At 58.4% G+C, this 14,242-nt stretch overlaps 1 protein-coding gene across 1 annotated transcript; it reads left to right on the top strand.

The window, feature by feature from the left end:
- The first annotated feature begins 5,184 nt into the window (after positions 1-5,184).
- Positions 5,185-13,140, top strand: PAX1 (paired box 1). The gene is made up of 5 exons (XM_062202247.1): positions 5,185-5,443; positions 5,840-6,469; positions 7,927-8,069; positions 8,447-8,660; positions 13,049-13,140. The coding sequence occupies exons 1-5, from the start codon at positions 5,185-5,187 to the stop codon at positions 13,138-13,140; spliced, it is 1,338 nt and encodes a 445-aa protein (XP_062058231.1).
- The last annotated feature ends 1,102 nt before the right edge of the window (positions 13,141-14,242 follow it).

Raw genomic sequence — 14,242 nt, 5'->3', positions numbered from 1 at the left:
CCGTTTCCAGGATTTGAATTGTGTTTTTCGTGTTGAAGATTGGAGAGGGCTTACCTTGAATAAGAAGCTAGAGAAACCCAGGTTGACGAGCCCTTAGCTGGCACAAGTCTCCACGGGTGTTCTTCGGTTTCCACAGCATTCTCCAGATTCTCCATCCACGTAGGAGCAGCAATTTCAAAGCACTGCTCCCGGTGCAAGGGCAGCGTCTTTCAAGCTGGTTCCAATTAGGCTGGGCCACTGTGGACGTCTCACACGTGTCAATATTTGCAACCCTCAAGACTGAGCTGCAGGGGCACGCTCCAAGGCAGCGGGAGACCCTGGACACCGCGGTCTCTGTGGCTCCTTATGGGGGCCACCACCAGCCTCTCAATTGCCATCGCAAGTGCCACTTCCAAACTTCGTCCCCCTGTGGCTACTCTTGGATCCCCCCCACCTTTTCAAGTACCCAGGAGATATGCCCCATGTACATTTTAAGTTTCCCAAATATTTCCACTTTAATACTGCTGTTTAGACTCTCAAGCGCTGTCACATAAACATTCCTGAGAGCTCCCTGCGAAGGTGGAATTTTTGGCCAGTGCCTGCAGCTTTCACAGGGGTGGGATGAAATGGAATAGATCGAATGGCAAAGCATAGGACATTTATCTAAGGGGAATCTGAAGCGGGCGCGATGTCCTTCTCCAGGTAAAAGAAGGAAATAGAAGAACAGTAAACAGAGCTCTGGATTTTCTGTCTCAGAAGATATGCACACAAGAAGGACAAGGATGGAAATCTTTCAGAAGGCACACACACACACACACAACAACAACAACAACTTTTTTTCCCCTTGCGAGGGGCCTCAGTCTCATGTGGTTTATTATTTTTTTTTTAATCACCCAAATGCAAAGTTAAAACCGTTCCTACTCTAAAAGGAACGCCATAAATGGGCTTCTCACTGCATCCCAGGGTAGAGAGTAACACAGATTTTCGTTGGCGATGCTCAGTTTCTCCCTCTTTATTTCCAGCCGGGGTTTATGGCAAGTATTTCTGATTCCCCCACCCCCACCCCATTCTCTGAAGTCGCTCACTATGTTAATCGTGCAGAAAACATTCACCTATATTGGTTCAGTTATTTCACTTTAGCATAATGAAAAAAAAATTTCCTTTGTTTCTTCTGCCCTGCTTTTACAAGGATATTACCCCTGGTCAGCAGCCAGTGCAGGCGGGTGCGGGGGCTTCCCCGCACCGGGCGGATAGGATGGCTTGCCACTGTGCCAGGCTGGCGGACGACACGCGGGCTCAGCCGCAGAGACCCAACTCCAAGGCCACGGTGGCCAGAAACAGGTCGGTGGAACACGAGCCGCGGGGATGGTCTGTGTGAAGCCGGGGCCAGCCATCACTTGCTCAAGGGGTTGCGTTTTCATGGGAATGGGTACGGTCTCCAATCCCTTGCGTTCGGGGAGTCTGTGCGTCCCAGTGTGGAGAGGCAGGCATTGGGATCAACGCACCGCTTGCCCACTACCCACCTGTCGCACCCAGGAGGGGACGTCCCGGCCTCGCGCTCCCGGCAGAGCCCAGAGCGCCCTTCTCCTCCTTTTCGATCCCCTTCCCTGCCACTCCCTGGCCCCAGCCGGACTTTCCACCTTTTCCGCACTGTCCCGCTTCCCGCGAGCGGGTTCGCGGTCGGTGCTCAGCCCTTCGTCTGCCAACACCTGACGGCTTCTCGGTGCTTGCAGTACGCTTTCTTTATTTTCAGGTGCTGTGTGGCGGAATCGCCTTCGCGTGTCTGTGGCTGGGCTGCGGGAGACCTCGCTAGTACCGCACGCCCGCAACCTGCGCTGCGCTGGAACGAACAGACTCGGGTGTTTGATTTCGAAGCCCAGGACTCATAACGAAACAGCGCTCTGAAAACACGCAGCAAAAGCGCAGGCTAGGCCACGCGGAGCCGGACCCCCAGAGTCCCGAAGGTCGCGATCCCTGCCCCGTGCGCAAAGGGAGGCTGGAGGTAGCAGCCTGCGCCCGCAGGCCCCGGGTTGGGCTCGGGCTCTCCACGAACGCCGGCTGCGGTCGGCTTCCTCCCGGCTGAACCCGAAGGCGCACCTGCTGATCCTGTGTCGGATTTCCTGTGCTCCTTTAGTTTCCTCCTGATTTGGAAACTCGTAGGCCCCGGGCTCTGGCCTCCACCTTCCGGGAAGGTTCCTACCAAAAATGAAAGCGTTGCAGAAACCCTGGAGTGAGAGCGACCGTTGCTCCAAGGACTGCCTGGCCCCAGGGCCCCTGGCCGCTGTCCTCCCGGGGCGACCCTGGTGCCTCTCTTTGGCTCACGCATTCAGAACTGGGGTTGCCTCTTCTTTCTCTGCCTTGGGAAACTCGAGCCACGTCGAGGCGGCTCGGGAATCCTCAAACCAGTCCTCCGCCCCCTCTGTGGCTCCCAGCCCGGGTTCCAGCGAACGCCCACAGCCCAGGAGGCTCCCGCGCGCTGGGGAGCTGCCCTTCTCTAGTCGCGCGCGCTGGGTCCAGGGCGCGCAAAAACTACGGTGTTTATAACCTTGGCCTGGGGCTTCACCCGTGCGTGTTCAGCGCTGACTCGCAGTCGCCCCCCCGCCTGGACCAGAACGAGAGCCGCGCCGCTTCCCTGGGAGGTGGAAGCAACCTATCTTGTCTCCTGCAATCCCACCTTCCGGCCGGTCCGCCACGCGGGAACCCGCGGAGCCCAACCCTGGGTCGACAGGGGGCGACAAACTGTAAGATTTCCCCCTGTGCCCTGGTGTGCCGTGGCGGCCAGCGCTGTGTGGTCCCGAGCGCTAAGCAGCTGGGCTGGCTGCTGCGCCTGGGAGCCGCGGTGAGGCGCGGGCTGGCGGGCCCCGCTACTCCACAGCCCTCCAGGGGCGATTGCTCCGCTCTCTGCCCCTAACCGCGCGCTGGTGCCGTGCGGGGCTGCGCCTCTGCGCTAGCGCCCCGAGCTCTGCCAGCTAAGGTGTAGCTGGGAGCGCACCTCCCGCGTTATTCGCTCTCTTCTGAGCGCGTCTGTGGGCTCCTCACCTACAGGGGCGAAGACGTGGCTTCCGCTGCTGTCTCGGGTTTCGGTGGATGCGTTCGGTTAAGGAGTGGATACTGCATTTCTTATACGTCGGAGACCCCAAGGGCTAGCAATCGACGTTTCTGGTGTCCCTTGCCCGACATAAAATACGGACAACGAACGTATAGACCAGAGGCCGATAGCTTCTCAGATACCCAGAGAGAGCCGAACCCGGCGAGCCTTGGCTCACCGCAGCCTCGGAGCGCCCGGCCTCTCTCGCGCGCTGAGCCCTCCGCCCCGTGCCCACGCAGGGCTCCCGCCTCCGGCCTGTCCACCTGAATCCAAACCGTTCTCCTAGCCGGCTCCTTACCCCGAAACAGGTCTGGTGGTCCAAGTGGACTCCTCTGCGCCCCCTCCTGTTTCCTCTCTCGGGCGTGCTGACCCCCAAACCTCTTCCCGGCCCCCGCCACCTCCCCGAGGTTTCCGGAACACGGCACTGCCTTCTCCGTGCTGCCCGAGGAGTGGGGGTGCGGGCCTCGGCGAGGAGGAGCTTTCACTTCTTTTGAGCCTGGGTTTTCTTTTCCCGAGGTTAATTCCCGCACGTGGCCTCGGCCCCATCCCTGTCCCGGTCACTGCCTTCCCTCGGGAAAGCCCAGGCCTTAGTTGTCTAGGAGCCAAGGATGCTCTACAGCTTCACAGCGGAGGGAAAGGGGTCAGAGAGCCCCTGGTGGCTTCCCAGGCCGAGTTGCTGCGGGGCCGTGTGCGCCCGGGACAGCATTACTGCGTCAGCGCGGTGCGCAGCTCCTGGGCCAGCTCTACAGATGGCGACCCCCGGCGGGGTGGGGGTGGAGGGTTGGCAGGTGAGGGAGGGGCGCGGGTGTCTTACCTGCTGAGGAGCTCCTTGAGCGCTCGGGAGTCCTGGGGACGCTGAGCGATCGCGGGCTCCCTTTTAGGCCAACCCGTTCCTGCTCCAGCCCTTGGCGCTTTCTGGATCACGCTCAGAATCCCCGGATCTCGGCTTCCTGGTGTCAGTTCAGGGGCAAAACCCTGAGCTTTTCCCCTCCACCTGCTCTCTCCCGGCCCCCACCGCGTGGCTCCCACCGGTATTGTCAAGGTTAGCGATACAAGCTGGGGAAGTCTAGGACTGTGGGTTGATGCAGAGCGGAAAACGAGTTGGCGTTCAATGCCAGGGCCAAAGAATTCAGGTCCTCGCAAACGCCCGCTTGAAGGCAGGAGAAGGACCGCCCGGTGCTTTAACAGAGCTCCAGGAGGCGTCAGGTGAAGCCACCCCCACCCCCACCCCGCGCCTTCCTGGGGTGGAAGGGTGCGGGGCTGTGCGGTCTGGGAGAACCGAGCTGCGCTTCGGGCCTAGAGCGGAAGCTAAGCCGGTGGCCTCCTGCCATCTGCGACCCGAGGCCGCCGGGTCTGTGCTCCTGGGACCGCGGGTCGGGCGCCCCTTCCCCCTCCCCCGCGTCATTCTTGGAGAAGAACGAGTTCTGGTGGGTGGGCCTGGCCGCGGGGGTCACAACCTGGAACGGTCCCCTTTCTCGCGTCAGCAAATCACCCCCATGGTTTCCAGGGCGTGGGTGATCACCTATGGGATGAGGATTTCCTGAGAGCAGAACTGCAGAGTTGGTCAGAAATGGGATGCGCGGGGCTGGCTCCGTGGCAAAGCGCCCGCGCGGTCCTCTCCAGGCGCCCTGCCCCTGGGCCGCACACTCACCTTGCTGTGCGCACGGAGCCGGGTGGTTGAGACCACCACCCCCTAAATCACCTTGCCCTTACCCTCCGCTGTCTTTTTTTTGTAAGGGCGAGGGAGGTGGTCGCAACACTGAAACCAAAACGATTTAAAGTGACTTCCCAGTCATTCCCGAAACCAGGAGAGGGACGGCACTGCTTGCAACTCCGCGCCAGCGCAAGGTCCCAGGCCCAGCTGGGGTTGGGCCCTGTGTGTGTGTGTGTGTGTGTAGGGGGTGGGTTCCGGCGGGGTGGGGGAGGGCCGAGGGGGAGGGCAGGAGCCGAGGGTAGAATTTCAGGGCGGGGAGGGGGGCGCCGGGGCGCAGTGACGGGAACCAATGAGCTGCCAACTCGCGCGTCCCCGGCGTGACTGCCGAGATTGACGTGGAGGACACGTCAAATTGATTCCCGCAAGCCGCCGCTTCCCGGTCAGACGAATTTCTCCCAATCGGATGAAGTTCACCCTGGGCCTGGGGTCGCGGGCGTGGAGAGTGTCCTGGGAGCGGACGGCAGCGGCGGCGGCAGCCGGCCCCGGGGCGGGCGGGGCACCGCGCGTCTGCAGCCCGCGGCCGGGCCGCCGCGGCTCTCGGCTCGCGCGCGCGCTCCCTCTATGCCTCGCCCCCGGCGGCGGCGCCCGAGCTCTCCCGGACTGCGCCGGGCCCAGCTGCCGCCGCTCCGGCGCCAGGCTGCTGGCTGGCCCGCGCGCTATGGGTAAGGGGCTATAGGCAGGCAGGAACGGCGGGCTGGGCGGATGCGGTGGGTCGCGCCTCCCTTCCTTCAGGACCGCTTTCCCTGCGCGACCCGGTGCTGGGTCCCTAACGATTCTCGTTCTCTGGATGTCCTTAGCCCTCGAGGGGGGCGGTTCGGCGAGTCCTTTGTGGGGGGGTGGCACAGAGGTGTCCAAAGTAGATATCCCCAAAGTTGCAGGGCGAGAGTGCAGGTTTGCGCCCTAGGAGACGGATCCAGGACTCCTAGCTGTGCTGGGGGCCTGTGGGGCACCTTCGGGGGCACGCCTGGGTGCAGTCCCCGGCATCCCGCAAGGCCGCCCTTGGCTAACCCGCCGGTGTTTTCTCCCCCTCCCGCGCGCTCTTGCGGGACGCGTCGCAGAGCAGACGTACGGCGAGGTGAACCAGCTGGGAGGCGTGTTTGTCAACGGCCGCCCCCTGCCCAATGCCATCCGCTTGCGTATCGTGGAGCTGGCGCAGCTGGGCATCCGACCCTGTGACATCAGCCGGCAGCTCCGCGTCTCCCACGGCTGCGTGAGCAAGATCCTGGCGCGCTACAACGAAACTGGCTCCATCCTACCAGGCGCCATCGGCGGCAGCAAACCGCGCGTCACCACCCCCAACGTGGTCAAACACATCCGGGACTACAAGCAGGGAGACCCCGGCATCTTCGCCTGGGAGATCCGCGACCGGCTGCTGGCCGACGGCGTCTGTGACAAATACAACGTGCCCTCAGTGAGCTCCATCAGCCGCATTCTTCGCAATAAGATTGGCAGTCTGGCGCAGCCCGGGCCCTACGAGGCGAGCAAACAGCCGCCGCCGCAGCCCGCGCTGCCCTACAACCACATCTACCAATACCCCTACCCCAGCCCCGTGTCGCCCACGGGCGCCAAGATGGGCAGCCACCCCGGGGTCCCGGGCACGGCGGGCCATGTCAGTATCCCGCGCTCGTGGCCCTCGGCGCACTCGGTCAGCAACATCCTGGGCATCCGGACTTTCATGGAGCAAACAGGTCAGTGGTGGCGGCCTCGGAAGTCTTCCTCCCAAGGGCAGAACAGGGGCAGGCGGGCGGGTGGGTGAGCGGTCCTCCTTGCCCTCCTACCCGATGTTGGTTGCTGGCCAGGTGAGGGCTTGGGTCTGGCTAAGGGAAGCCGGGGGTCCTGGGCTTTTCCGTGGGAGTCCCTAGACATCTTGAACGTTTTATGGCAAATATGGAAAATATTTCCCATGTGGAAGAGCCATCCGCGACCACAAATTCTGAGGCCTGGATTGTGCTTTTTTCATTCTTGCAATAAGCATACAACCCCTTATCGACAAATCTAAGTACAACAAACCGCGCAGGCAATTCTGAGGACCTTTCCTTTAGCTTTCCTGACTCCTTTCCGGACTCCCTTCCCCACCCCGCCAGGGTTCTGTCCCCACTCCTCGACCTAATGGCTGCTCTTAAGGAAGAAGCAACAGGGGGCCCCGGAGCGATAGGTTGAGCGTCAGCGGTTCCTGCGGCCTGGCAGGTCTTGGTGATGGCACACCCGGGGCTGTAGCCACCCTCAAAGGGCACTCGCTTTTTGCCTGCAATTAGAACTCAAACTGTTGGTCATCTCTGGGGGAGGAGAAGTGCGGCGGATATGGGGGTGGGTGGGCATTGGTGCAGCTTTGGTGCTGGACTTGGGAAGCACCCTCCCTTGAGGACCTGAACCGGGTCTCCTGGCACCACCCCCTGCCGCCAGCAGCAGGCCTGGAGTGACTCAATAGGAGGGGTAGGAAGTAAAATTCACCGCCGCTCAAGAGAAAGGAGCCTCAACCGGACAGAAACTGAGCGCTTAGCTCCAAGGGCAGTGGTGCGGGTCCCGGAGGCTGCCCACCCTCTTTGCTCCCGCTGGGGTCTCCCGCCCAGTCTGGGGCCACAGGTTCCCTGGGAACCACAGCAGGCAGCTCTTGGGGAGCTGACCCTTCCAAATTTGGAGCTTCCCTGGGTTCCACGCTCGAGGAGCAGGTGCGCGCCCGGGACACAGGCAGGGTCGTGGAGTTTTGGGGAGACCAAGGGTGGCCTGGGGGCAATTAACGCTAGAAGCTTCTCCTATCTCCGCCCCTGCCGCGTGCTTGTTGAGACGTGAACTTGCGCTTGGGATGTTTTTGGGTGCTGCCGGTGGACCCCCGTGACTGAAAGTGCCGACCCCATGGGTCAGCTCCCAGCCGGAGGCCCCTGATTTCGTGGGAAGCGGGTCATCGGCAGAGCTCAGCGAGCGACAGGCCTCGCTGCTGCCTTTCTTTGCCCTGGCCCGCTGGGAGTGAAAGCGAAACTCGGGGTCCCTTGGCCTCCGATTGACTTCTGGCCACCTCCAGGGACTGGGGGACCCCTGGCCGCGCGCTTGGTTCTCCTTTAGGGTTGGGAGGCTGTAGGCGCGCGTCTGGTCACGTGCTCCGCCCAGCCGCGGAGTTGCTTCCAGCCCTGTCCCTTGTCCCCTGCAGGGGCCTTGGCCGGGAGCGAAGGCGCCGCCTACTCCCCCAAGATGGAAGACTGGGCCGGCGTCAACCGCACCGCCTTCCCCGCCACCCCGGCCGTGAACGGGCTCGAGAAACCCGCCTTGGAGGCGGACATTAAATACAGCCAGGTAACCGGGAGCAGGGTAGGAAGGAGACGGCGACGAGTGCTGCGGAAAGCGCCCGGGGCGCGCGGCTCTTTGTGCGGGACACGCAGGCCAGCGGGCATGTCGTAGCGGCGTTTCCGTCACGCGAGCTCTGGAGGGGACTGGTTTGTCTTTCCGCTACAAAAGCCTAGACTGGCGGGGACCCCTTTCTCGGGAACCTTTTATCTTTTATTATTAAGCAATTTGCAGTTTCCAACATCTTTGTGGCCCCTGAATCCTCACTACGAAACGTAGGGCCGGGCGCTGCCTAGGACCTCCGCGGCGAGCGCGCGAGCTGATGGAGACGGCGGGTGGCCCCCTCTGCTTCCCCTGGCCTGATGTGTCCCTCTCCGCCTCCGCAGTCGGCCTCCGGCCTTTCCGCTGTGAGCGGCTTCCTCCCGGCCTGCGCCTACCCGGCCTCCAACCAGCACGGCGTATACAGCGCGCCAGGCGGCGGCTACCTCGCGCCTGGTCCTCCGTGGCCGCCGGCGCAGGGCCCCCCGCTGGCGCCCCCCGGGGCCGGCGTCGCGGTGCACGGCGGGGAGCTCATGACCTTCAAGCACCCCAGCCGAGAAGGTGAGGGGCGCGGGCAGCTCCTGGAGGGGTGAGGAAGCGTGCGGGAGAAGGGGAGTGAGCTTGGGAAAGGCCAGGGTGGCGCTTGCGGGAACCCTCCCTTTGGGTTAGACCTTCGGTCTGGAACTTTCTGCAGCAGATTATTTTCTAGCAGGTGTCTTTCTACACACCTGAGGCTCAGTGAGGCCGGGGGATCAAGAAGGGTCTCTCGACTTGTACAGAGACCGGTCAGGCTAGCAAACAGGACTCCAGGGTTTGCGCCTGGTTCTTGGACTCCCCAGCCAAGTTATTGTTCCTCTCCGGCTTCCCATGTAAGGGTCTAGAAGGCACCGCTTGGGGCCCACATTTCTGTGGCCATGAGTGGTGGACCTGTCCTGGCACCTGAGCTGGGGTTGCACTTGCCAGCGACAGCTGATGTCCTCACCAGGCCCCCGGGCAGACACACAGCCCAGCTGTTTCTTCCAGGTTCCTGTTTTCTCCCTACCCCTTCCTAAGCCAGACCCTTTTGTATTCCTTTTTTTTTTCCTTAAACACATCCCGTGGGAAAACAGAGAGCACTCCACCTGTGTGGCCCTAAAGTCACATTCTGGAACTCTGTGGTTCTGGGTCCTCCTGTCTGTGAGAAATGTGGCTGCTTGATCTTCCTCCTCCTCGCTCCGCTTTCTTTCACAAATCCAGTCCCTAATGCGCCAGCTAACAGACTTGCGGTATTACTGTCTGTTGTGTGAAGGGCTCTGGTTTTTCCTTTAACCTCTGAACAAGCACACCTGCCTGGAGTCCTCCTTTTCCTCCTTTGGTGAAAGCAGTGTCTGAATTTGCTAATTTCTAACTTGCTTGTGTTTGGGTCCCGATCACCAGAAATTTGTGACTCTAGCTGCCCTGGGGAATGGAGGGAGCCACCCCCAGAAGGTCCCGACACAGCAGAAAAGAGCAGAACACAAACCCGGGGACAGCACGGGTGGAGGGGATGTTCCCAGATAATAAAATGAGCTTTGCTTGCAGATCTGCTTGGCACCTGCTGAGGCTGGTGGGGGAGGGGCTGGCTGGTGGCTAAGTGGACAGTGGGGTGGTGCTGCTGTTCAGATGCCACCTGTAACAGTGAAGTCGAAAAAAGGTAGCTATTTTATTTCCACATTTCCTAGAGCACAAACACCCTGGGATATTAGAACAATACTGATTTGCCTCGTTATAGACAAATTCAAGTAAAGGAAATTTATGCAATTGAGAGTTTAGAATTTTCTTAAAATTGAAATTTAATTTTGATAATAGGATAATGTCTGTTGCGCGTTTATAGGAGAACCAAAATAAAGGAAAAATTTTAAAGTTGACAGGATTCCTTGAAGCTTAACAGCTGAGGAGTCAGGATGAGCGCTTTGCTTGGTTTCTCATCCTTGGTCTCTAATCCACTTCTCCAGGGTTCTGCTCACCTGCTAAATAGAAATTGATACGGAATTTATTTTATTACTTCTATTACAAAGTTGCTGAACTAAGCAAAATCGTTTGAATTCGAAAGACATATTCACAAATTTAAATTGTTTCCCCTGAGTTGATCCTAAGGAGAAGGAAGACGGAGGAAAAAGAAACCCCAAATCTTTGACAAGGGATGTGGTCCCTTTCCCAAACAGCCCCTTTGTCCTGGACCCGTCTCAGACTCTGCGTCAGAAACAAACTGTGCTGTGCAGATAACAAACAGAAGGTGACTGATGCAGTTCCTAAATTTAAACTACTTCTCGATAACTCAGGAGGGGAATGATTTCAACAGGCTCACTGGCAAGAGTGAGTTTTTTGGTTTGTTTGTTTGTTTTTAGCAAATACTTTCCTTTGCAGAAATAACAGAGTCACTGAATGGCCCTGGTGCGCACTGCGTTTTGGCCATTATTCCGGCTTCCTACCTGCTTTCAAAATTCATAGCAATAATTAGCTCCCTGAGTTGTTACATTAATAATTCAATTTCCGTTCCTCTCAATTCTTAAAGATTCAGGGGAGGACTAGCAAATGTCTCAGGCCCGCTCTTCAACTGGTCTGTAGGTGTTTCTGTTCAAAAACAGGTACACAAAAATAACTGCTGCTTGTCTGTATTTGCGTGTATACTTGGGCTGTAGCATTTTACTTCTCACTGGCAAAAAAAAAAAAAAAAAAAAAAAAAAAAAAAAACTGGCTTCAAATTTCCTGCCCTTTTCCAAGCAAGTCTTTTAAAATACAGATCACTACTTCTCCCCCCCACCCCCCACCAATCCTGCTTTAAGACATTAATGTCTTCCAAGAAACCTGTCCCATAAGACACTTTGCTATCAACTAATTGCTGTTCAATTCATAACGGAGTAGTTGATACTGAATTTCTTTTTTTTTTTGTAAGAAAAGCATTTCTTTACATTTTTACAATTTTACATTATGAATAGTCAGTAAAAATTCATTTAGTGCATACACATAACACTGCATATAAATATATATAAATATGTTAGTGTGTCTTCTAAATTAGTTGCAAACAAACATCTTAGTGTTTAAAGGAAGACTAGCCAGATGTGAAATTATCAATTTTATCTTGGTTAGATGAGTCTGGGTTCCCTACTATGCAAGCAAAAAAGGATGATTGACATTTATCGTCCTATAAAAGGGAACTATTTCTTTGGAGCTGAGAGAAGGGTGGGGAGGTCCACTTCACCTTCACGGAGAAGGATTGGTTCTAGGACTCTGAACCTGAACATCTCCTTCTTACCTGGCCTCCTCTGCCCCTGGCTTCAGGTGACCACCGTCAGTGGTTATTTTCAACCTATTTTCTGAAACCATAGGTCCTTGGGTTAGGGATTCTTTGTAAAGACTCAGGATTGGGAAATCAGATCTGTAAGACATCGTATTCACACAAAGCAAATGTGTGCTGCAGTTGTCTCTGCGCTGGTCTTAGTTCTTGGAAAATGCCCAAAGCGCAGCGCACCAGGGCGAGGACCGTGCCAGCCCCGCAGCGGCTGACCAAGCCGCGGGAGATCGTTTCCCGCGGGCCCTGCCCTGGCAGCCTGTCCCCATCCTAGCTCCTGAGATGAAAAGAGCCTGCAAAGCTCCCAGGGCAAGCTCAGGCCCCGGAGGTGTACCCCGCCACTCCGCGCAGCCCGGGCTCCCGCAGGAGGGAATGGCGCGGACAGAGTTAAAAACGCAGCGAGATTCGCCCGTGTAGGGTGGGGTGGAATCTGTCTGGGGGCTCCCGGGTGTTGATATTTCACCAGTTCATTTTCTCGCTGTCTCTAAGGTACCGGGCGCCTGGCTAAGAAAGCCCCAGCCTCTCATGTTTTGTAAACAGATCCTCACCTTGCAGTGTGAGAACGGAGCCAGGTCTGGGCATTTCATTGGCGGGAAGGCTGCAGCCAGGTTTAGGAAGGAGAGGCCCGGAGGAGCCAAGGGGTCGAGACCTCTTCAAAATCTCTCAGAAACCCTCGCCCGCCTTTATTTTTTGTTTGAATTCGCGCGCGCGCATGTTGTCGGTCCTGCTCCACCAAGGCCAAAGCAAGTTGTGCAGGGAGCTGGGGAGAGGACAGGGGCAGGAAGGAAAAAAATAAAAATAAAAACCCAAACCAAGAGTTTCCTCTCGTCGCAAATGCAGGCGCTTGAAGCTCACCCTTTAAGGAAGACTTGTTGGGGAAAAGAGAACATGGAAATAGGTTTCTCCCACTTCCCCCTTTAGGTTGAGCCTCCTGGTGCAGAAGCAGCTGGGCCGCCCGGGATTGGGAAAGGAAAAACAGGGTTGCGCAACGGTGGCGTCACTCTCTGGCTTTCAGTAGCAAAAAACCTGGGCCCCTTCCCAAAACCCTAAATCACAGAGCGAGGCGCAGGAGACCGCCTGATCTGGCAAAGCCCACTGTCACTTAATCCGGGAGGCCCAGAGGCCCCAAGATGGGCCGCTGCGCGGTGGTGAGCGCATCTGGATGCCCGGATCTCGCGGGAACAGCGGATCCGGGGAGCCTGTGTTTGAGGAGGAGGGGGATCCAGGCTGCCCACAGCGAGCGCCCTGAGCCGCAGGTGTCCGCAGATCTCTGACTCCGGCTGCTCCTCACTCCAGGCGCACACGCCGAGGGGGCCTGGAGTGTCTGCAGGGCCCGGCGGAGGGGCGCGGGGCTGTCCCTTACTGAGCGGATGATGAAGGGTTCAGGGCAGAGGGCCTGGCACACCTGCCAAAGCGCCATTTCACGTGGCCCCTTGCGGGAGCGGGAAGCAGGGCCGCCCCGGGAGTCTCGGGTCTCTGCTTCCTTCTTCCAAAGCCTCGAGGGGTCGAGCGCACGCGACCGACGTCCACCCGCGGATCCCTGCGCTGCCGCCGATGTCTGCCCCCCCTCCCCCTCCCCGGAGCCTCAGCCTACGCCAAGCTCGGCAGTGATCCGACGCCCCTGTGCTTCTTCCCGCAGTGGCCGATCGGAAACCCCCCAGTCCCGGCAGCAAGGCGACGGACACCCTCAGTAGCTTACACGGACTGCCCATCCCGGCTTCGACCTCCTAGGGGCCGGCGTTGGCCGAAGCCCGAGCCCCGAGGGAGCGGCGGAGCTGCCGTCGGCCCGGGGCGCGCACATCGGCCCGGCAGCCGCGGCGAGTTGCGCGTGCAGGACCGGAGGACGACGCCGCGGGTAGGAAGTCGGTGCCCGCGGGGGAGCGCCCCGGCTGCCCTTGGGTCTTGCCTGCCTCTGGCCCAACTGGCCACGCTCCCCACATCTGCCGGGGATTTAGGCTTCTCGGAACATTGACCTTGGACTGTTGCACCCTCATCGCGATCCTTGCTCCAACGTGGCCTCTCTCGTCCTGCCGGCCTCAAATTCCTGTTTGGTCCATCGCCTGTCCATCTCCCTCCCTCCATCATGTTCTCCATCCTTTCCTGTTCCCTGTCCTTCTGCTCTCTCCATCTTCCCCCGTTTCTCTCGGCTGATTCCCCACCCCGTAGCTGTTCCTCTCTCGCCTTTCCTGCCATTTTTTTGGTCCTGGGCTCTATTTCCTTTCTGTATTTGTGCAGCTCCCCTGTCCTGTCTCCCCGCCAGCCCCTTATCTCTCCCCTGCGAGTCTGACCCTCCCAGCCCTAATGGGAGCTGAGGCTGCGACCCAGGAAATGAACAGAGAAGCCAAGCCTTTATTATATATTTTTGTAATAACAAACCTGAACAAAACCTCCATGAACTGATCCCATCCCTTCCCACCAAAGCCCATTGTCTGTAAATGTGTGCTTTCTCAGAGCCTCTGTGGCCAGGCTTCTTTTTGTTTCCAAGATAACGTCACCCCCCAAAGCAGACTGGGGTAGCATGAGGCAGACACTGGGGCTGTTTTCTGTAGATAGAAAACTGTGTGTCCCAGAGGGAACCAGAGGCACAGCACTGTGTTTGGAGTTCAGGGGTCAGCACATTTGTTAATTTAAGCCCCAAACTGTTTCTGATGCAAAGGGTACATTCGGGCTGCTGGTTTGCAAGGGGTGGGGATCAGAAAAACCCAGCAAGTGTCTCTCCTAGAGCCAGACACTGTTAACTGCTTCCAAGTTCAGGTGCACTGGTGGTGGGGCCCTGGCTGGCATGCAATTTTGTAGTCATAAAGGTTTCATTGGTGAGTCTGACATCACCTGT

This window comes from Lepus europaeus, chromosome 10 (assembly GCF_033115175.1).
Source record: "Lepus europaeus isolate LE1 chromosome 10, mLepTim1.pri, whole genome shotgun sequence".
NCBI classification, from domain to species: Eukaryota; Metazoa; Chordata; class Mammalia; order Lagomorpha; family Leporidae; genus Lepus; species Lepus europaeus.
Note: the sequence above shows the minus strand (reverse complement) of the source record. Positions and strands in the feature narration are given on the sequence as shown.